A 22,100-nucleotide genomic window follows, 5' to 3' on the forward strand; every position below is an offset into this window, starting at 1 on the left:
CAATTACATGCCGTCTATCGCCTGCAATCATTTTATACCTGCTGAAAGATCTTTCAGCATCTACAGAGCTCATAGGAACTTTATAGGAAGGAGTTTACAATACATGCCCCGGGGAAGTTAAATCTTTAGGACACAGTTTTTTTGTTCCCGGGCTGTAGGCATTATTTAAGAGTCAACTTTCAACTTTGAGTGATTGATATTCGATTCAAATTCGACAACTCAAATATCCGCACACCCCTAAGAATAAGGGACTCCGTGAAATTCTGTACCAAACGAAGGATTCCGCGATTAATTCCGAATCCCGCAAAATTTCGCAGAAACCCAAGGTTCTTAATCCTAGGTGACTGAAGAGTCGAACAACAAGCACCGTCTGTAATGTGTTCTTTATACTTACAGCAACCTTCATGGTATAATACACTGGCGCCTTTGTCGTGCCGTTTGTGAAGACTATAAGGAAGGGATTGATGATGTAGATAATATACGTTAGCCTGGTGATGACTTGCCAGCCTGGCCAACATAGGAGTACGTTGATGACACCTGCGCAACAAAATGATTGTCAGAAATGCTATCCGTACGTCGTTAAAAATGAGCAATAGCTTCCCCAAGCCACTTTAGCAGATACGGACTACCCTTTTGCAACATCTCTACAAATATAGCACTGGAGTGGGAGAATTACAGATTTGCAAGAATATGTGTTTATTTGCGAATGGTTACGGTAAACCTCGTCCTTGTGGGGTACACGTTAGTAGGGCTGTGTGAATACTAATGTTTTTCCAATACCAAAGTAAATAATTGTATATTTGATTTTCTTTCTGTATTCAAATTTGAAATCAACAGCATATGTCTCTCTGAAACCAAATGTTCTCAAACCAAATGCCAGAAGAGAACTTGTACTGAGCGAGAGTTGAATGCTGCTTCACATAAAGATCTGAGTGCATGCACATGTCACAGACACATTCTGTATACTGTATCTGCACATATACTCTAACCATATTCACTTTGGTTATGTAATTATCTGCTTTGGCTATATTCCTTTGGTTTTGAATTGACTGCTCGCACAAGGTCTACAAATCAGTATCTAGGTTAGCACAGTGCTAGCATGCACTCATCGCATTGTTGTTACAGTTTTCATTGGATTTCTATAGTATATTTATGTAGAGTATACTTGTTATTGTTGTTCACGGCTATAGTTTTGCCCTTACCTCCGTGCCTCTTGATGCACGCAACTACCAAGAAGCTGAGGCCCGCAGAAAAGAGAAGCCGATGAAACGCGTCGTACGCTGCATAATCAGTGCTGCCGGGTGGGATGGGACCTTTGTTCCAGAAGTAGGTGCCGTTGATGGTGCCCAGGAGCAAGATTAAAGATAGGATCCAGCCCGCATAGTACGCAAGCTGCAAGTAACAGTGCACCAAGATGGAGATCACATTGTGTTCCATCATTTGTCAATAAAGTTCCAAGATGAGATGCTTCCTGCGAAATTTTGACCCACCTTAGGGCAATGCAGTTTGGGCTTCATCCCCACAAAGTACCCGGTGATGATGCCGACACAAATGGGACTTCCTCTTGTGTAGAGGTTGGTCGCAACTAGATCATGGTACTCGGTACGTGACCTATAGTGGTACATTATAATTACATTATAATTACAGGGTTTACAGTGCTTAGCTTTTTTTTTTAAATTGCTCGCTATCACAAATGTGCAGTTTTTGATGGTAATATTCCCTAAGTGAAAATCGTCCAGAAATCAGACTGGCATTTTCTATGCGCACAGTTAACGCAACGTTTTATTTGCATTGTTGTCATTGCGGTACCAACTGAAAAATGTTTGATGTAATAAATTGCGAGGCACACATTAAGGGATTCAAAAGGCACGCTGCTCCTTTCCTTGTAACAATGTTAAGCTAAAAAAAAGGCTCACTCTACATTAGGGCTCGATACTGCAAGCAAATTGAGAGCTGGAGCAGCTATATCTATCAACATACGCTGTGATTCCAGTAATGATGAGTGGATAATCATTCTCACCAACCGCTCAAAAAATTGACGTACGCTTATTGGTGCACTTTATTCAGTGCCAGACACCCCAATTGCAACCTGTATTTTGATGTACTCAGTGACTGCAATGTTCCTTTGCCAGTATTTTGTACTGCATAGTAAGACAGCTCTTTCAAGGCAAGCACAGAACAATAGCACGTTTCCATTGTGGGGTCTTGACTTGTCACAGTGCCACTTCAAATACAGTCTCACTAGAAACTGTGCAACTTGTCAGAACTTGTCACAAAATTCTAACAAGCACACTCAAACTCTCTGAGATCGAAAATGAGCACTTATTACTTGTAAGTTGGATACTTACCCTGGTCTGTACTCCCTCAAGAGAGCTGTTGGTCCAATGTTGTTCAAGAGGTTTATTATGAACGTTGAGAGAACGGTCCCCGCGATGCACAAACCTAATGCAAGGGTTGCACATTTAGGGTACCTGTTGGAGGATGAGCATGCATACTCATTTTAGAATCACCGATCAGTCTTTTGCAACTTACTTCGTCAAGACCAACATCATGAAGCCTGCAAACAGGATGGCTTGAGCTAGATATGCCATCAGCCATGTATGTGGCATGCACTGTATTCAGGAAACAAGAGTTATTGCATCTGTGCCTGCAGCAGGCCTGAAAGCTCAGAAGAATATACTGTGCCAGAATAAGTTCACTCATACGCCACTTGTCAACCTTAATAATAGCGGTGGAAAAAAATTCTGTATCATTTTCGAGCGCGAAAAAAACAGCCACCCTAGAGGCACTGGGGGAACGTTAAGTGAACAAAATTCTTGCGTTAAAAATAAGGGAATAATTTTGTCCAATTAAGACTCCATTATGGTCCGTGTGTTGCTGTAATTGCACTCGGACACGAGACCATATTTTTTTCAGTGTTGTTATTAATGTTGACGGGAGCTGTACATGTACGTGAGGATGCGTGTGCCGCAGTTGGTGCCAAAATCGAATTCGTGCCTATGTCTTATTACACTTAGACGTGTCATTATAATTTACACGCAGTGGTACCCAACGACACTGCCACCATTCTGGTCATGTGGCCAGCATAGTTGTGGCTGGTATAGGCAAACTAAGTTTGGCTTTCAATGGGAAAATTGTCAGACTGTCACGCTTGCCGTACTACATGGAAGCCTGCACATAAAAGATGTTCACTACCTGCTGACTGGTTGGAAAGAAGTTGTTGATGAAGGCTATATTCCAGATCCAGTGGTTGGGACACTGAGACAGGAACCTCTTGCTCTCAATGGGCCATGTGGGACCAGAGCTCAGCTTTGGGAATATGGCATTCAATATCAGAAGCAGGAGCATGTAGGAAGGAAGCACTCTGAAATGTTTAATAGTAATTACAATTTGTGGGCAGCAACGTCGTGGAATATGTATGAACCACGTAATTTTAAAGATGTCTGGTTCAGGTAAAGTGTAGGTGGATATAGGCAAGAGTTTTTGAGGAACATGTCTGTTTTACATTGAACCTATTTTTGTGTGTGTGTGTGTTAGTGGCGTTAGTAAAATTACATTATCCAGCTAGAGGATGCCATAACATATTGAACTACCAGTTTGCAGATATATACAGATATGAGAATGCATGTCCCCTTTCGAGAGTTTCACGTCAGAGATCTGCACGCAGTCGTTGACAACCTGCGACTTCTGGAGCGGTGTTTTCGTGCTATATTCTGGGGTGTATAGATATACACTATATATTCTGGAGTGTATAGAATGGCCATCTATATGTCCATATTTTTAATTTGCATACTGAGTATGCAGATATTGAGTAGTTATATTGTCTTGAATGATATGTCTATATGTCCATATTTTTAATTTGCATACTGAGTATGCAGATATTGAGTAGTTATATTGTCTTGAATGATGTAACTTCATCTGCAGTGCCTGTCAAGTGAGCAGGATTACCTTACACTTACCCAGCACTGAACCACTTGGTGGCGCTCAGGTAGGCCCGAAGAAAGTCCATAATGCCGCAGTTGTCTATGACAAACTTTGCTCTTAGATGCCGAACTATATCGTACGCTATCGCGATTCCTCTGAAACATTACATAGAAAAGTTTTAGTACGGTTTGCCCCACGTACTACATCATACAGGGTGTTGATTTTTATCATTTACAGAATTTTTATAAAAAATCTATGAGAGCAGCACAGATGTCGTTTTTGCAATCGAGTTATGCAGATAGGCAGATATCCTCTCGAAGAAAGTGTGCAACCACGAGATGCCTAATTACCTAAAATTAATTAACTCTTTAAATAGGGCAAAAGCGAGATAGGAGAACCAGAGACTATCCGCATTGAAAGCCATTTCACGTCTAACAAATCCTGAAACACACACATGCGTTAAAATATCCATCCCCGAATTTTGATATGCAAATGAGCCGCGACCGAAACCGCGCACATCAGGAGCGCAGGAAGGACAGCGCTCATTTCAGGCCAGAAGGCAATGTGATTTGGAGCAGTGGAGATGATTGGAGTAGGTGCCGCACTAGGGGCCATATAAACCGCTTTCCGGCCCAGATAAGCCTCCGTCGGCGTAGATAATACGCTCTTGAGGCGTGCTTTATGAGTTTCAGCTCATTTTCATGCTGAAATTCAGCAATGGATATTTAATGGTGCAAAATCTTTTCTGGATTTTTAAAAGTTAATTAATGGACTTTAGGTAATTAGTCATCTCTAGTTACATACTCCCTTCCAGAGGATGTCTGTCGGGCCCTATAACTCAACTGCAAAAACGACACCTGTGTTGATCTCGTAGCTTTTTTATGAAAATTCTGTAAAGGATAAAAATAAACACCCTGTATGTACTAGACATGCTGGTAATTTTTGCTTCGATACTTGTGCAGTCATTGTTTCAGGGTACACCCTGATACATAGCACCGTATACCGGGTGTTTCTTGAAGGTCCCCCTTGCTGAATAACCCGGTAACAGGTGGCACTATCGAAAAGCTTTCTTTTCAGTGAGCACACCAAAGGCATCGGCCAAGAACTGAGCAGTGAGCGGCTGATTTGCATGTGCTCATTAATTAAATAAAGCTCATAACTTTTACATTTTTCTTCAGACATTTTCGGAACCTCTGTTTTGCCTATCAGAACCTTGACAAAACATGCTCCAGAAAAGAACCTGTGGTGACATTTGGTGGTTATTAGAGTAATTGATTTGTTTTGGTCGACATATATCTCACACAGAGCTGTGCAGCAATCTGCCCTTTTTGTCGGCTGTCAATTACATGTTTATCCACTCGGTTCCAACACAGGGGGGACGAAAGATAAGGAGCGGCCACGTAGCATGCCTTTATCACGGTGATGATGAAAGAACCGAAGCATCGTTTCTGCCCGTTCCTTATCTTCTGTCACCCCCCCCCCCCCCCCATGTGAACCAGGTAGATGAACGCATAACTGGCAGCCGAACAGCTATGCGAAAGAGCGCATGGGCGCCGTCATGTGGGGGCAAGGGGGCAGTTTCCCCCCCACCCCCACCCCCACCCACATGGCTTCCAGAAACGAAGGGTTTCTGAGCCAAGGCAATGTAGTTTCGGGCGCAGTTGATGCCCCCCCACACACAAACATTCTGCCTGGCCCTCCTAGGTGGCACTCGTGGTTGGTATGCTGTTCCGTGCAAGAAATACGTAAGCTGAAACCAATTAAACACTCTGAAAATCACAGAGTGTTTATGCGTTTTTTTTTGTTTTTTTAACAGTTTTTGTTGAAGGTTCTAGTTGGTGAAACAGGTTCTGAAAGCATTCAAAGGAAAACTTAGAAGCTAGGAGTTTTACTAGGGACGCTCACTGAAAAGAAAGCTTTTTCGATACAACCACCTGTACACGAATTATTAAGCCGGAGAACCTTCATGAAACACCCAGTAGCGGTTGTGAAGGAGGAAATGTGACACTGAAATGTGATGAGGCATGCAAAGAGTTGATCACACTGCTTTAAATGGAGGTGTGTACCTGCCTAATACCTGCATTACCATTATCGTTCAGCAGGACATTGCTGCACAGTGAAGGTATTTGACGGTCTAGGTCAGATATTAGTGCTTACAATTGCACAGCCCCCGCACAGCCTTGAGCTGATTGCAGAAATAATGTAAGAAGGCAAAAATTTTTTCATACATAGTTATAACTAATCCTTTATACTTACAAAACTGTCATCAAGGCATCAATAGCTAGCGAGCTGTTGACTGCAAACTGGATTACAGGGTTTTCTAAGGCATGTTTCAGTTCTTTCATGTTCACTGTAAATGAAACAATGGTCATAGAGTAGCACTTTGGGAATGTCATTCCTTGAAGTTATATAACGTGGTTCGTATCATTTCATATACCGTATGTGTACTCGCACAAGCACCATTCCCCGAAATACGCCAGTGAAAGATGTGCAAAATGCTGTAGCTTTCAGATGCCACATGAGAGCATGCAGTGAACTAGCATATGTCTTTTCGTGATCTTCCCACCATGGGCCATATCCAGCAGTACTTCCACAAGATATTCTGTAGCAGACGACATGGCCGCTGGTGACGTCCTCTACGTGAGTAGGAGACCACTCATGATACCCTGGTGCGGCACACATGCTCAACATGAATTGTGGCAGAGCTTCTGCTCTATGAGTAGGTTTTTGCTTTTTCTTCCACTAGAATATTCCATGGGATGTCACTTCTGTGGATACACAATGTCAGATGGGAGTGCCACACTCACTTGTGACATTGAAACCTCTGAGGGTGAGTGAGTTTCCGAGTACAATCCAGATGAGACTGAGACTGGTGATGCCACAGACGGGTCTCAGGGATCCAGGGGGGCCTCGACCTCTCATTAGTAGCCGAAGGTTACGGTATGCCGAGAATGAACGTAGAACCTCACAGGCCGTGCTTTGTGATTCTGCACTCCAAACGGACACTATTTAGTCAGTCACGTGAATTTTATAGGTCAGCAAAAAAAATTCTAATGAATGGGATTCAAGGTCTGTCGATGTCAAATTGTGACAGTGTGTGAAGGCAAAGACTGACACTACGGAGTAGCCCCACACTTTCAACTTACTCATTTGATACGCGTGAATGTGCTTATAGGTGCTTGCATCAAGTTCTTCATCTTCGTGATCTCTGTCTGAGCACAAGATGAAGATGGCATCCAGTATGGTTCCGAAGACGATCAGTATGGCCAGTAGACCCACAACTACCCTGCAATGAAAGGGAAAGTACACTGCGTGGATACCCCGGGGATGCAGGATGCTTCTTTTCAAACATCCAAAGCGCGATATCCTACAGACGTCCCTGGGACATCAGTTATTTACTGGGTAAAACTGAAACGCGAATGTTGTTCTGGGATATCCCACAGACATCGCCTGGATGTCCAGATATTCAGGACGGTCACGACCTTGAAGGGATATCCTAGGGATATTAGTGGTTTACTTGGCAGACATCTCCCTTCAGCGGACAAGAATCCGGGTCCCGTCAGTGTCCATGCTAGAGAGGTTTCACTGTATGTGTACCAGGAACATTTGACTTTAAAGGGACTATGAAATTTCCCGAACCTCCATACTTTTTTTCGATGGAAACCGTTCTTCCCGCAGAGAAACTAATATGCCACAAATTTTTCCGGACGAAATCGCTCCACTCTGCGAGGAGCGCGCGCTGGAAATGTCTCTTCCGCGTTCCTCCTCTCCCGCGCATATTTCCCTGCCGATGGTGTAACTGTACGGACCGCTCTTCGGTTCCCCGTTACGTCACCGGTGTTGCACAATGGCAAGTAATGCCGCGAGCTCGCGCTGTGGCTGCCGCCACTGCCGAAACCTGCCGATCGCGCGAAAGCTGCTGTCATGGAGATTTCCACTCCCGATGAACGCATACGCGGGATCCTACGGCGCATGCTCCTGGCGGGATTCCTCGGCTCGGCAACACGTCACGATGACGTGCTGCTGAGCCGGCCGTGGTCGCGTCAAGTTACCCGTTGTGTCTCCGCTCGGCAGCTCGTCACGGCGCGGCGCCAGCTGTCCTCCATTCGCCGCTCCGTTTAAATTCGCTCCCGAGAAATCCGCTCGCGCGACGAAAGTAAAATTTCGGTTCTAGACTCAGAAAAATGTCTTCTTTCGAACGAAACGAAGAAAAAAAATCGTTTCATGGTCCCTTTAAGAAATTCCCCTGTGGGCCCTTTCATTCGAAATCGACGTTTTTTAAGAGTCATGCATGCCTTGTCGTGAGAGCAGCTCAGCACTCCTGGGAAGGAGCAAGCAGGGGGATCTCTTCATCAGCTTGCGTGACGTAGCCTTTCGTACTCGCGAGAACGATCACGTATCAGCTGCCTTTTTCACACCTCGTCTTTATGTATTCTCTTCAGCGGAAACCACATGATGGACCTTTGCCTAATCATGTCATAGCGTAGTAGCTCTTCGGTGAACTACTCTTAATCGTCACGCACGGAAACAAACCAAAATGCATAGCACCCAATCGCAACACCGGATGAAGCCTGACGCCAAGCCAGTGCCCTCGTGCCATGATAATGCCGTCATGCTGACATCGTGGACATGTCTTCGCTTTGGAATTTCAAACCGCATGGATTCCCATGATTTAGAATACCTATAATGAATGATAACTCTGAAGTCGGCGAAAAGTGAAAAGTAAAGCTGGTAACGCACAGGCTAGGAGTGTTAAAGAGCGAAAATTTCTTGTGGAATGAAAGATGCAGTTATCTTGACAGCAACGCACAAGGAACCGAGTTCATTCATTGTGTCATTCGTGATTTATGAGCGTAGGAAACTTCAAAATATGCTTTCCCTGTATGGTTTGTCGGCCGACAAACTAATAACGTGGAGCAGATTCTCATGGCTTTTCTCAAATGATTTGTTCAATCATCACAGTAGGTCGTTTGAGCAGACCAGTCCTAGACCCTCTCATGCTTCGTGAGGATGAAAGGGAAACTATAAGCTGATTTCTTTGTGCTCATAAATCGCGATCAACAGAACCGATGAATCCTGTATCGCTCATACTGCAAGCATTGTTCATTCTGCAAGGAGAAATTTTATTTAGGAGATATCGCATACATCAAGGAAGGAGGTACGGAGAAATGTAATTCTGGCACCTGTTGGACAACAGTTTGCCCAACAAGCCTTGCTATGAGATAACAGACTGAACTAATAAGTCTACTAAACTGTACTCATAAATAGACACTCACAAGGTTGCCAGCAAAGTGAGGGTGACTTCCCTGCGTGTCGTATCCTCTTTAGTTACACAGTCTACAACTTCCATGTCCACGTTTACCTTCGGTGGCTTCTCCAGGAAATGACCCATGCCGAACTTTACTGAAAATATATAGTATTATCGATGTATACCCTGCACTTATAACATGACATCACTGTGGCCACTTTTATGGGTGTTTCCAGTGTATTAAATTTGTGGTGGGACATTATATGGTGTTCGCAACATCCACATTTTTTAGGTAGGCTTGCACTGCAATGAAATTAGGTCGCTGTCATGTCCTGTTTCCCTTTCCTTGTTCTTTTTGCTTGTACTTTACTGAAATTTCTTAGTGAGAAAGAAACTTGGCATATAGACATATAGACTGACGATCGCTTTAGTCCTCATCGGTTCCAAAACTATGGTGTGGCATTTTATTCCTCATTGATCACCGACTATGGTGCTGAAAATTCCATGCAAATTACTGACGTAGTTTTTATGCAACAGGGAATTTTACAAAGATGCACGCATCTGAAAGCAGCATCGGCCCTTTGAGGGGCACTGGTCCGTTGTCTCCTTCGGTTATGGTTTACCCCGGCTGACGCTGCTGCTAAGCACAACGGGGATGTTGTTGTTCTTCTTCTACCTCCACCTCTGGTCATTAAGGCTTAAGACCCTGTAAGTTCCCATGAGCCCTTGCGTGCCACAGGTGGCGCTTGCTTTTTTAAAAAGGTCCATTAGATGGCATACACAGACTACGTGTAGCACACAGAAAGCCATGAATACTTCTGTGGAAATTGCAGGTAGCAATAGTCACCAAATTTGTATTCATGATAAGAATGCCAGAAATTTTAATGCAAATTTCAGTTTGACACACTGCATTATGAATATTGCTGCCTGGATTAAATACAGTAGCAGTTGGATGACATTGGTTGGTGTTTGGATTAATTTGAATGACCACTGAATTAAATTGGGTAGCACTTGGATTAAATTGAGTGATCAATTAATTAAAATGAGCAGGAACACCTGTAGATCCTGTTCCACACTAACGTTCGCGGTGCTCTCGAGATATACATAGGGCAAGCAGGGCAAGACAAGTGCAACTGGGAGGTACCCGGGTTCGATCCCGGCGCCGGCTGTGCTGTCTGGGGTTTCTCCTGGGTTTTCCTCAGACGCTTTCACACATATGTCGGCACAGTTCCCCTAGAAGTCGGCCCAGGAGGCACATTCCCCGGGCGTCACCATGCGCAAGCGCATGCGCTACGAGTTCATTCGTTTGTTTTTATTCGCCATGGACCCTCGCTTTGATTGGTTGGTAGGGTAGTCAGTCGTGCAAAGAGCTGCTGGACGGCGCAGGAAAATGGGCCTCGGGGTCTCGAACCGAAAGGTTTTTCGTTACTGTTCAACGAAAACGCTTCAGTTCCGGTTCAGCTCCGGAGTAAAAAATAATGGTAGGAAACCGGTTCGAACTGGTTCAGTTTCATATGGTGTAAGGAGAATTGATTGAAGTGAAAATAATCCCCTTTATTCTTTCCAACACAGAGAGAAATAGAGGGAGAGGTTAGAAGGTCCTACCACGTGACTTACAGACAAAAACAAGGTCCCCGTCTTGCGCTCTTGCGCATTGTTGTAATGTGAAGTTTCTGGAGATTCCTACCCAAACACTGATGGATGCATGTATTGTGCACTTGAGGTCTTGCGTCACGTACCCCTGATGGCCAAATAGTTCAATTTTTCGCTTGAACCGAAAACATATTTTCGGTTTCCTTCCAGAGCGTAAAATTTTGTTTTGGTTTTCGTTCCGCTCCGGTTCGCCCAAAAATAATTTTTTTCGGTTTTCGGTTCACTCCGGAACCCTGCCGGCTACCACGTGACCTCTTTGCCATTGCGGCCGCCGTTGCAGACGTTCGCCCGGTAGTGGGGAGTGCATTCGCACGCGCTGCGTGGAGGGCAGTTGAACGGTCAGGGGTGAACCGAAACGAGCACCGCTCCGAGGCGTGTTTATACGCCCTCCAGACAAATAGTGGACTGTCCCACCGTCTTCACACCTCGTCACCAGGTGTGACCTGTGCCGTCAGTGTTGGTGTGCGAGAAATGTGAATCGCCCTTACGTGCTCTTCCAACGGCTCGCAGGTTCTCGCTCGTGCAGGGCGACGGAAGACATAATCCTAGAAACCCAGGGAACTCTTCCAGAAGCTCTGAGACATCCTTCAGATTTTCCTTCTGCGAATTACAAGAAATGTTGCCACATATATACTTAGTGATTCGTGCATGTCCGCGTTTAGCGCGTGCACAGTGTGAACGTGCCATTTCTTTGCGTATGCAAGACTCACTGCGTGTGCTACAACTAAAACCCTCTAAACTCCTTGAGGAGGAAATAGGAGGGAATTTTGCATTTTTCTTTCCCTCATAAATCCCGAACAATGCAACCGATGAATTTCTTTCCTTTTGTGTTGCTCTCAAGGCAACGGCATGTTTCATTCTGCGAGAAGGGCCCTTCAATGGGCACTTTAAATTAGTCTTTACACATACAATTCCATCTTGGTCTTTCCGATGATTTTCCAGACGAATGTCGGCAGGGTATCCCATGAAGTCGGCCCAGGACGCATAGTAATCCCTCTGTCCCCACTGCTTCCTGCTGTCCTCTCTCCATCTGTCCACATCTGTACGCCGCTCATGGCCACAGTTGCTTCGCGGCGCTAACACAGAATTTAAAAAAAGGACTTCACGCTCAGGCAGGCACTGTCACGACTATTGGGCGTCCTGGGCCGACTTCACAGGGCACTGTGCCGACATTTGTCTCAAAGCGTCCGAGGAAAACACAGGGGAAACTTCAATTGAATGTATGGCAGCGTTGTCTTGCGTTTAATTGCCTCACCCACCACAACGTCCAGAGGAAACACCCAGCCAGCACAGCCGGCGCCCTGATTCGAACCAGGGTGCCTCCAGTTGACAACTTTAATGGAACGTTTTGGGCTACCGGATGACCAATGTGATCAAATTAATCTGATCAATTGAAATTTTAGGCTCTCTTCCTGCAGCACTTATCCCTTCATACTTCCTTACCGGTTCGCTGGATTTTCTACCCGTCTAGTTGATTATGAGTTTTGTAACTATTAATGAAATTAAATTGAACCACCAGAGTAAATTCCACGTCCAGAATCGCGCGGACATCTGCGACGGAGAAGGATTTTTTTTTTGCCATCTGTAAATTATGGTTGACTTATTTACAGTAATAAAATGTAATTGGAGTAGATTTACACGTAAGGTGTGTCAGTCTATTATTTTTTACAGTAGTTACTTTGAATACTGATATATACCTCCTTGTCCAATAGCGCCATGATCCCTGTGTGCGCTTCCTCTGGATGCGAATCATTCTCTGGCGGCTGAACGATGCTGATCTTGATGGAGCAATAGCGGGGTTCCAGGAAGTCCGCGTCGACCTTTTTCAGGTGTCCGTCCGTTACGTTGGCGCGAGGTACCTTGAGGCAGGCGTCAAAATCGGACATGAAGGTAAAGGCGCCTCCGAAAATTCCTGGAGGTGGCTTCACCAATGCATCCAGCACTAGAACGTAAAGTGGGTTTCAATTGGACAGTGAACGATACCGAATCATATGAAGAGTCACGTGACACGACTCGCTTTAGCCGTGTACTACTGAAAATAGCAAAGAAGTCATTTTTAACACCCTGTCTTTTTCCTATAAGGCTGTTATAAGAAGGAGAGTATGATGCACCATGAGAAGTAATTCACACCACAGAGTCATAATTATCGCAGAAATTTAATTTCAAGTACGCCGCAAAATGCGACCGTTGCGCAACGGTGGTGGAGAGCAGTAGCGACTTCGGGCTGACGAACGCCGGGGTCGGTAGATGAGGATTTGAAGATCGATATTCCAGACAAGTCAAGTCAGCAAATCGCGAGGCAAAAAGTTGCTGGTTACATTTTATAGCGTTACAAAACACCTCAATCATCATCATGTCGGCGCACTTGTGACGTCCGCAAAAGTTGCAGCGGCCCATGCTCAGGTCACCATGAAAACAACAACATGTCGACATTTGTTGTGTTGTTTTTATTTATGTCCAGAACTATGCAGTGCTATTCAACGAAATTTGACATGTGGTACACGCAACTCAAAGTGCAGTGTACGGACAGTCCCTTTAATACAGTTTAAGAAATCAGCTACCAATATTACCCCAACAACACCGAACGTCCTCCCAGTACGAAGAATGTCCTAACGGATTCGTACGTCCTATGGATATCTGAGGGACATCCGTCGGACGTACGAACTCGTTAGGACATCATTCGTACATCCAGAGGATATCCGGTGTTGTTGGGGTACTGTCATAAACAACAACAAGGAAGTGCGTACTTGGTTTAAATACACTCTTCAACGTAGATTTCGGGATATATATACTGTGCTCTATCCTAAAAGCGCTTCACGCAGTGCAGCGCTCTGCCCTAGAAGCACTTCAAATTTTCTGGACACCGTAGGATTTAGGGTCAGGGGTGTACCTCGACATAAAGTGGTCGAAATCCCCGTTGCAAAATAAACCACCGTAAATAAATAAATCTTATCTGACTATAAAATGCACAGTCACGCGCGGGAAACTGCAAACAGCGAACTTTGGCTAACCTGGACATTGAGATGCAAACACCGTTCTTGGACTAACCTAATAATAAACTATCCAACATTGCTCTGTGGTGTCTGCCCTGCTAAGCCTAGCGGCCGCTAAGGTTTGGCTTTCGTTCGCCAAAACAGCTTGAACAGTCATCGAACACCCGTGAGTTTGGGTGGTTAAATAGTGGTGTCGTGTTTTTAAACACGGCGTATCATCTTACGGATCAACCTCGAACATTCTTCTTGATTTTCCGAACGTGAATTTCGAGATCGAGGATTTCGCAACTGGGAAAAATCGACGTACTCCTGAGACGACTGCATAGTTATAAAACATAAATAACTACATAGAAATAAATAAATACATATTTCATTTCATCCCATCGCCAGCAATGGGGAACAGGTCATCGCACCTGGCGACGAAACTCCCCACACATCACCAGTTCAATAAAGTCGCTGTCACTTGTTTCCGATCGTTTACGTGCCATATAACGGTTTGGCACTATCGTTCGGTGTAGGCTTAAATGAATCTAATTAAGGAAGTAGGATGAATTAATTAAATCAAAATTGACCAAAGTAAATTCTACCCCCGAAACGTCGTGGGCACCCTCCCACGGAAAGAACCCTTAAATGTTCTTACTTTTTTTTTTCTCATCCCTGTGCGTTTTTTTTTCTTCTCCTGTTTTTGTTGATATTTGTTGTGTGGCGCACCTAATGTGCCTCTGCCACGACCCAGGCAGCACAATGCACTGAAAGTCGAGTGCAATAGGGGTGGACGGGTAGGTGGAAGCCTTGAACGCACTCGTGAAGCTAAAGAACATTGATAAGCCACATACCGTCCACCCCTATTGCACTCGACTTTCAGTACATTCTGCTGCTTGGGGACGGAGACCCATTTCCCTTTCGCGGTTACGCATAAATAAATAAACAACTAAAAAAGATATACTGCCTCTGTACAGGGAGACTGGTTTTCGAAGAAAAACGTTGCAAGAGTGCGCGTGTCCCGCAGAACGCAACAGGCAATTTTACTGTCCGTCTGCATCCTCCTTTCACTGTCAATCGACAACTCAAACTGATAACCTTCGAACACAATGAGCCAACCCTACCGCGGAACGCGTGCCAATCTCTCTCTCTCTTTCTCTCTCCTGTCCAACAGCTTTCTCCGCAAACGCGTATTTCGTAATAATCGTGAGTAAAATCAATAATTACCGTTTACAACAGACTAGCACAAGCGAAAGCTTTGCCAGAATATGGGGCCTTTTTCGAATAACGAAACGAACAATTCTATGTATTCGACTTGACTCTCGAATCGAATATGTTATTCGACTTTTTCGAATAACGAAACGAACAATTCTATATATTCGTTTTGATTCTCAAATCCAATATGTTAACCGACTTTTTCGAATAACGATACGAACAATTTTATATATTCGATTTGATTCTCGAATTGTATAGCTGCGTCATACTACATTCTAACAGCAGTTCGAGTGATCGACTCGTTGTTTCTTCAAGACCGAAGATGTTCGGACAACTCCGAAACAGAACTCGCAGAGCGGAAAACGGCCCAGCAGATGGCATAAAATAAAGTATATGCTACTTGATTTTGTGATCCGTATGAATCAATCACGCGTACGAGCTTGCGCGTAAGTTTATAGCCGTACATGCGCTGCATGTGTGTCAGGTACAATTGATTGTTTGATTTGTAAAAACAAAAAATAAAAAAAGAATACTAGTATGTATTCGCTCCGTTCGTGTGTATCCTTTGGCTGTAGTATATCTGTTCCCTTCTACTCGCTTCGGTTTTCAAACAGCTATTCCCGCATGTCTTAGCAAGTGGCTTTCCAAGTTGATCGTTCGACGTATTCTCGTTGAAATGAGGGGTGCTAGAATGCAACCATTTTAAATGCCCATAAATATCGGTACCTGGAACGAAATAGCGATCAAGAATATCATATGTATCAGTATTTAATATTTAGTACCAATTACGGGGAAGAAATGGTTCACCTTTCAGCCATTAAAATGTGAAATTCTACGATCACCGTCATTGAAATCACGCCGTCCAGAGCAGACGCACTTTCGGAAATCCTTGAGGAATTGTCTGCGTATATTCTACGTGTGCTGTCAACTTAGGTCTTGCCTAGTTTCTTCGTTTTTTCCTTATTATTTTTTTTTCAGCGTCTGTAATTCCAAATACCTGGGCATTTTTAGGGGCTGTGGTCAAGGCTTGCTTCTCCAGTAACTCCTTCCGATTGAACGGTGACGCAATGCCCCACTGCCATACTTTTGACCGTCTCGCGCAGTCAACCCTGACCCATAATCGTGACGACAGTCGAGATTTCCACCCTCCCTTTCGTGGGCGGAGTTCCAAGTGAAGTTTCGAAACGGTTTGTCCAGCGCCGGTTGTTCGCGTTTGCGAAATTTTGCGGGATCAGCGGGACACCACCGTGGAGAACCGGTTAATCACGGGTGTGATCTTTCAAATGAAAGAGAGAGAGAGAGAGAGAGAAAATAGATACCACTGGGTGCTACTCAGCATGTTTATTCTCTGTGGGAAAGCTCTCAGTCCCTCCGACTTGTTTACGGGCGGGCAAGAAAAGCAACACGTGGAATCACTTCTGCTTTTTGCCAACGTATTTGTCACGATCAGGTATTTCCCAACACTCCCCCGAGGGTGGTGTTCACCACGCTCTGGCCTTCTGCACCCCTCCTTCCCTGAAACTTTATATATACTTTAATATAATATAAACTTTATATAACAGACGGCCCCCCCCCTCCCCCCCCCCCCCCCCACACACACTTGGAGTATCGGCCAACCCATTGCAGGATTTTAGGGTACGTCAGAGTGACTTGACCAAAATTGAACTATGGTGCAAATATTCGGGTATGACTTTAAACACGTCTAAATGTAAATGTGTTGCCTCTTACCAATGAAATACTATTAAATCTCTTACCAATTAAATAACATGATTCTTGAGACAGTAGATGATTATAAATATCTGAGCGTTACTTTAAGTAAGGACTCAAAATGGGATAAACATTTAAACAGAATTGTAAGAAAGGCCTGTAAAAGATTGGGTTTTGTCAAAAGAAATTTCAAAGGGGCTCCTAGATACAGTCAAACTCCTTTATAGCGAACACCTTTTTAACGAAAATACCACTACAGCAAATTTTTTTGCGGTCCCGCTGGAGCCCTATTGGTCCAATAATGGACATCCTTTTTAACGAAAATACCTTTACTGCGAAATTTTTTTGAAGTCCCCTGAGTTTCGTTGTAAAGGAGTTTGACTGTATATCAAAGAGACTGTCTACTGCTCATATCTCCGTCCGTCCTTAGAATTTTGTAGCGCGGTTTGGGACTCCCCGCAATAAATCTTAGGCGAAAACTAGAAAAAATACAAAACCAAGCGACTAGATTTGTCTGTAATAATTACTATCCTCAAGATAGATCAACACATCTGAGATCCACGCTGGGATGACCTTCACTCGAATGCCGTAGGAAACAACCTCAATTCAAACTTTATCTTATATATCACGGGCTTACAGGCATTCCTCGAGCGCATTACTTTTTTTTTTTTTCACCGAGCTATACTTCAGAACGTGTAGACCATGATTGTACGTTGAACCCTATCGTTTTCACATGTCCGTCAAAAACTCTTGTTTTCCTAAAACATTTTATTTTTTTCCTAAAAAGAATGGAATGGACTTCAACGCGACTTTGTTTCTTCTTCTTCAAGTGCCATGCATCTTTTGTGAAAAGTTATGCACGTACGTGTCAGAATGATTGAATTGTGTTGGTAGTTATCTCCTATTCCCTACACAATACCACTTAGGTGGAGCAGTACGGTATCGCTAATAAATAAATAAATAATTAGATAATTGCTACAAAAATGGCGTACGCCTCCCGTTCTCAGCAAAGCATGGGAGAGAACGATGTCATTCGAGATGATGGTTGGTTAGGAGCGTGCTACGTGGTGTAGTTTCAGTGGTTTCATATTAAAGAAGGGCAGACCGCCTGATCAGTTGTCCTCGTATCGTCCCATTGCTCTCACTTCTTGTGTTGGCAAGCTACTGGAAAGAATTGTTCAGAAGAGGCTGGCATGGACTTTAGAGCAAAGTCACCATTTCCCTGAACACATCGCAGCCTTCAGGAAAGGCAGAGGTGCCTCGGACGCAATTGGCGAAGTGGCCACAGCACTCTTAAAAATGAACTTCACCGTTTAGCACGCTCTTAGCCAATCATCATCTCGAATGATGTCTTTATCTGCCCTGATTTGATGAGAACGGAAGGTGTACGCCTTTTTTGTGACACTTATGCTGGTCATAATTGTCACAGAAAAGTCGTACGCCTCCCGTTTTCAACAAATCATGTCCGACAACGATATCATTCGAGATGATGGTTGGCTAGGAGTGTGCTATGAGGTGAAGTTCATTTTTAAGAGTAAGGACTAAGGCAGGCGAGGGAGTCAAATGCATTCGCCCTTGCCCTGTTCTTAGATGTGAAGAAAGCGTACGATTCTGTAAAGCACGCAGCCTGTTTTTCGGCGCTAACTGAAGCCAGGATCACTGGGCGCCTCCTGACTTCCATTGTAGACTTCAGTATTATCAGACAGAAAGTTCGACGTGTCTGTTAGCAGCCACATTAGTTCCACGAAATCTTTTCAGCGAGGGGTCCCGCAGGGCAGTTTACTGTCCCTCACGCTATTCAACTTAATCATGGCTGGGATCCACAAACGGATGCGCCCGACACCGTATGCGCCACAACTGACCATATACGCTGATGATATCTGTCTCAGCATAGCGGGAACGAACAAGGAGAAGATTCGCGACTCAGCCGACATAGCTCTAAACGCCATCAACGAGGCCTTACTGGAGAGAGGGCTGGAGATATCACCAGAAAAGTCCCAATGTCTTGTCTGCATCCCCCCCAAGGAAACACGTATTTCTTGTTGTACGCCTTTTTTTGTGACAATTATGAACGGCATAAGTGTCACAAAAAGGCGTACTCCTCCAGTTTTCAACAAATCAGGGCAGATTACGATATCATTCGAGATGATGGTTGGCTAGAAGCGTGCTATGCGGAGAAGTTCATTTTTAAGAGTGTACGACATGCACACTCGAGTCAGTGCAACTTTTTATGCACGAAAACGACCAGCTGAATTCGCTATAGTGAGTCGACATTCTTAAAACTTCACCGCATAGCACGCAGCTAACCAACCGTAATCCCAAACGACATTCTACTGTGCCCTGATTGATTAAAAACGGGAGGCGTTCGCCTGTTTGTGTCACTTATGCAGTTATGTTAGTTGTTATAAAAAGGCGTACGCCCCATGCTTTCCACAAATCCAGGTTGATAAAGGTGTCATCCCCGTTGGCCGTCAGCGTGCTATATGTGGTGAAGTTCTGTAAAGTGAACTTCGAAAAGCGAGGATAACGTCACTACCTCCACCGGTGGCCTATTTCGCGACTGTTTGTAATCAATGGACCCTGTGGCCTGGACTAAATGAAAATACTCGCCGATAGATGTCGGTTGCAGATGTCTCGAACAAGCGCTGAATGTGCTCAAACGAGCTCGTTATTTATGAAACGGCTAATCGACAAAAGGAGACCCAAAAACGATCACTTCCACACAACTGCTTCGGGACCTTTCGGTCAGTATGAAGAATATGTATCTTCATCCAGGAGGGACATCAATAACCAGTCAATGTGAACTTTCAAAGTACATGTCACGGTGCTGCATCGGGACACGCCTCTTTGCAGTATAGAATCCTTATCACCTATTGCTGGAATCCAACTTTTTCGTGGTACTGGGAAGTTAGATAGCTGGGTAGCTGATAAGCATAGAAAGGCAGAAAAACCCCGCAATGATGTCCAGAAGAGAAACAGCCTCTGTTCGAAATACCGGTGTCTGTCGTCCTGAGGCTTTCCAGTTAGTTGTCCGACCAAGTCTCCTTTCCTCTATTTCTATTGGGAACCCTTTCGCCTTTGCTCTGGCACGAACTCTCGAAGCCAGCACGTTAATAAGAAAAACGGCAATTAAAAAGTTATCGGTCGATATATGTGCTCAGCGTGAATTTCGCCTCCCTCACGATCAGTTATGGCCGAAAATCTCAGTTCCGTAGAGTTTTCCTCTGACTTTTTTTAAAATGTTATTAAAATTCATTATCATGCACACGTGCACAGGTCCGGATCGTGATGACGATGCCTCTAGTTTTACAGCCCCCCCCCCCCCCCCCCCCCCCAGTCCGATACCATTTGTTACCTCATCGGGCCAAGGTTCGTCGGACCGCGATTCTCTGTATTATTTACAGCGCATTGTACTTGACGGGCAGTCGTCAGAAGTTTCTTATCAAAGGCGGTGTGTGCAATGGCAGTATGCTTATCGTCAGTGAGTTCTGAAGTGAGTTGTTGAAGCAGTTATTCTGGGCTGGTACTGTGACAATGTGCACTGTTTTCGCGAAAGGACGCTTTATAAAAAAGAAAAGAAAAACCACCGTATGCATAGGAATGCATGTAAAGTGTTCTCTTCATATAAAAATAAATAAAGAAGAAACAAATAAATGAAGAAAGAAAAAATAAAGAATACGGGAGATGTAACATGGTGTAGTCCTAACATTTGATTCATTTGATCCGTGTACTTCCCAGTCGGGGAAAGGTAACAAAAACAGTGAGGGGGGGTATTATACCGGAAATATAGCAACAACAACAGATACATTAATGATGATGAATGGGGAAATTGGCCACATGAGGTGCGGCCCGCTACCCCAAGGCACAATGGACGGAAAGAAACAGAAACTGTGGTAGAAACAGAAAATTGACATCCCACACTCGGAATACCTGAAACATAAACGGAAATGAAAAATGGCTTACGGCAATAATTCGGGTACCGCAGGACCCGAGTTATTACAATCTTTTACCGAATCATTTAGATAAATGTATTAAATAAAGCCGAATAAAGCGAACCAGAATTAACGGAGAAAGTGAACCTAATTTGGGCTACCAGACTGGAGCGTAAAGTACCTATCTGGAGCTACCTAACTGCATGGTGCTACCTAAATAGTACATACAGTAAACAGAAGAAACATAGTTCTTATACGCTTGTGATGATTTGCAAGTTGCAAGCGCGAGTAAAATTCGTGAAAATCACGTTCATATATATTAGCTGTTCACCGACAACAACAACAACAACAATAGATGATGACGATGAGATGGGGTGTTTCACCGCGGTGGTGCGGTACCCTACCCCATTGCACGTGGAACATTATATGAAGATGGTGAAGGAAGGATCAAAATACGAGAAAAAGTTAACGCGTCTGGAGCAATCCAGTGGACGACAGGAAGTCCATGAACAGGTGAAGAACCCGACGATGGAGCACAGGATCCAAAACAAACATGCAAGATAAGGTACGCTTCACGATGCATTTTGCATATATCCGTAACTTCGTGCGAGTTCGGTGTCAGCAGGCGGTGTGACGCTCAAGCCGGTTCACCGATAACATCTGTTCCGCCGGGGGCGACTGTGACATTCCAGAACACATTAAAGAGCCCACAGGTGAACTACAGTGATCGGCAGTCGGACTCTCCCCGCCAGTGTAAAGATAACCTCCTAAATTCCGGAAGACTGACCTCAGCTACCCACATAACCGGAAACTGGTCTGAAAATCTCGCCTGCTCTATAGACGAGCAATAGTAAAAGAAAAGAGAAACAACGCAGAAGGACATTTGTTTTTCCTAGCCACAGAACACGGTTTCGACTTGATTTATGATTTAAAGAGGTACTAAAATTCGAAAATTTCTTCTCGCAGAATGAAATATGCCGTTACTTTGCAGCAGTAACAATGGAATTGAAATTACTCGGTTGCGTCGTTCGTGATTTATTTCAATAACAACAATGAAATTGTGGGGGGAAACGAAAAAAAGAAAAAAAGGAAGCTCTCCGTTTCCACGTATGACAGGCAACAAGTGGCAACAATGTAACTCGTAACGAACACATTAATAAACTAAACCACTAATAGACACTAATGCACCGATTAATAAACTAAGGCACTAATTAATAAACTAAACCACTAATAGACACTAATGCACCGATTAATAAACTAAGGCACTAATTAATAAACTAACGCACTAATAGACACTGGGGCACTAATTAATAATAATAATAATAATTTTTATTAGTGCCCAAGAACGGCCGCCAAGAATTAATAAACTAAGAACACTCATAGACACTAGGGCACTAATTAATTAACCAAGGCACTATAGACACTATGGAACTAATTAATTAACTA

The 22,100-nt window shown here is 44.1% G+C and overlaps 1 protein-coding gene across 1 annotated transcript in view; it reads right to left on the reverse strand.

Moving 5' to 3' along the window:
- LOC135368188 (nose resistant to fluoxetine protein 6-like) overlaps positions 1-22,100 on the reverse strand; it is a 28,938-nt gene that overhangs the window by 2,191 nt on the left and 4,647 nt on the right. The window contains exons 3-15 of the mRNA XM_064601315.1: positions 12,523-12,767; positions 11,314-11,425; positions 9,201-9,327; positions 7,071-7,210; positions 6,732-6,911; positions 6,181-6,274; positions 3,960-4,079; positions 3,196-3,364; positions 2,533-2,612; positions 2,349-2,471; positions 1,491-1,611; positions 1,203-1,392; positions 395-537 (exon numbers count right to left, since the gene is read on the reverse strand). Coding sequence (XP_064457385.1) covers positions 395-537; positions 1,203-1,392; positions 1,491-1,611; positions 2,349-2,471; positions 2,533-2,612; positions 3,196-3,364; positions 3,960-4,079; positions 6,181-6,274; positions 6,732-6,911; positions 7,071-7,210; positions 9,201-9,327; positions 11,314-11,425; positions 12,523-12,767 — 1,844 coding nt within the window. The remainder of the gene's footprint in view (positions 1-394; positions 538-1,202; positions 1,393-1,490; positions 1,612-2,348; positions 2,472-2,532; positions 2,613-3,195; positions 3,365-3,959; positions 4,080-6,180; positions 6,275-6,731; positions 6,912-7,070; positions 7,211-9,200; positions 9,328-11,313; positions 11,426-12,522; positions 12,768-22,100) is intronic.

The sequence above is a fragment of the Ornithodoros turicata genome, chromosome 9 (genome assembly GCF_037126465.1).
Source record: "Ornithodoros turicata isolate Travis chromosome 9, ASM3712646v1, whole genome shotgun sequence".
Taxonomy (NCBI): domain Eukaryota; kingdom Metazoa; phylum Arthropoda; class Arachnida; order Ixodida; family Argasidae; genus Ornithodoros; species Ornithodoros turicata.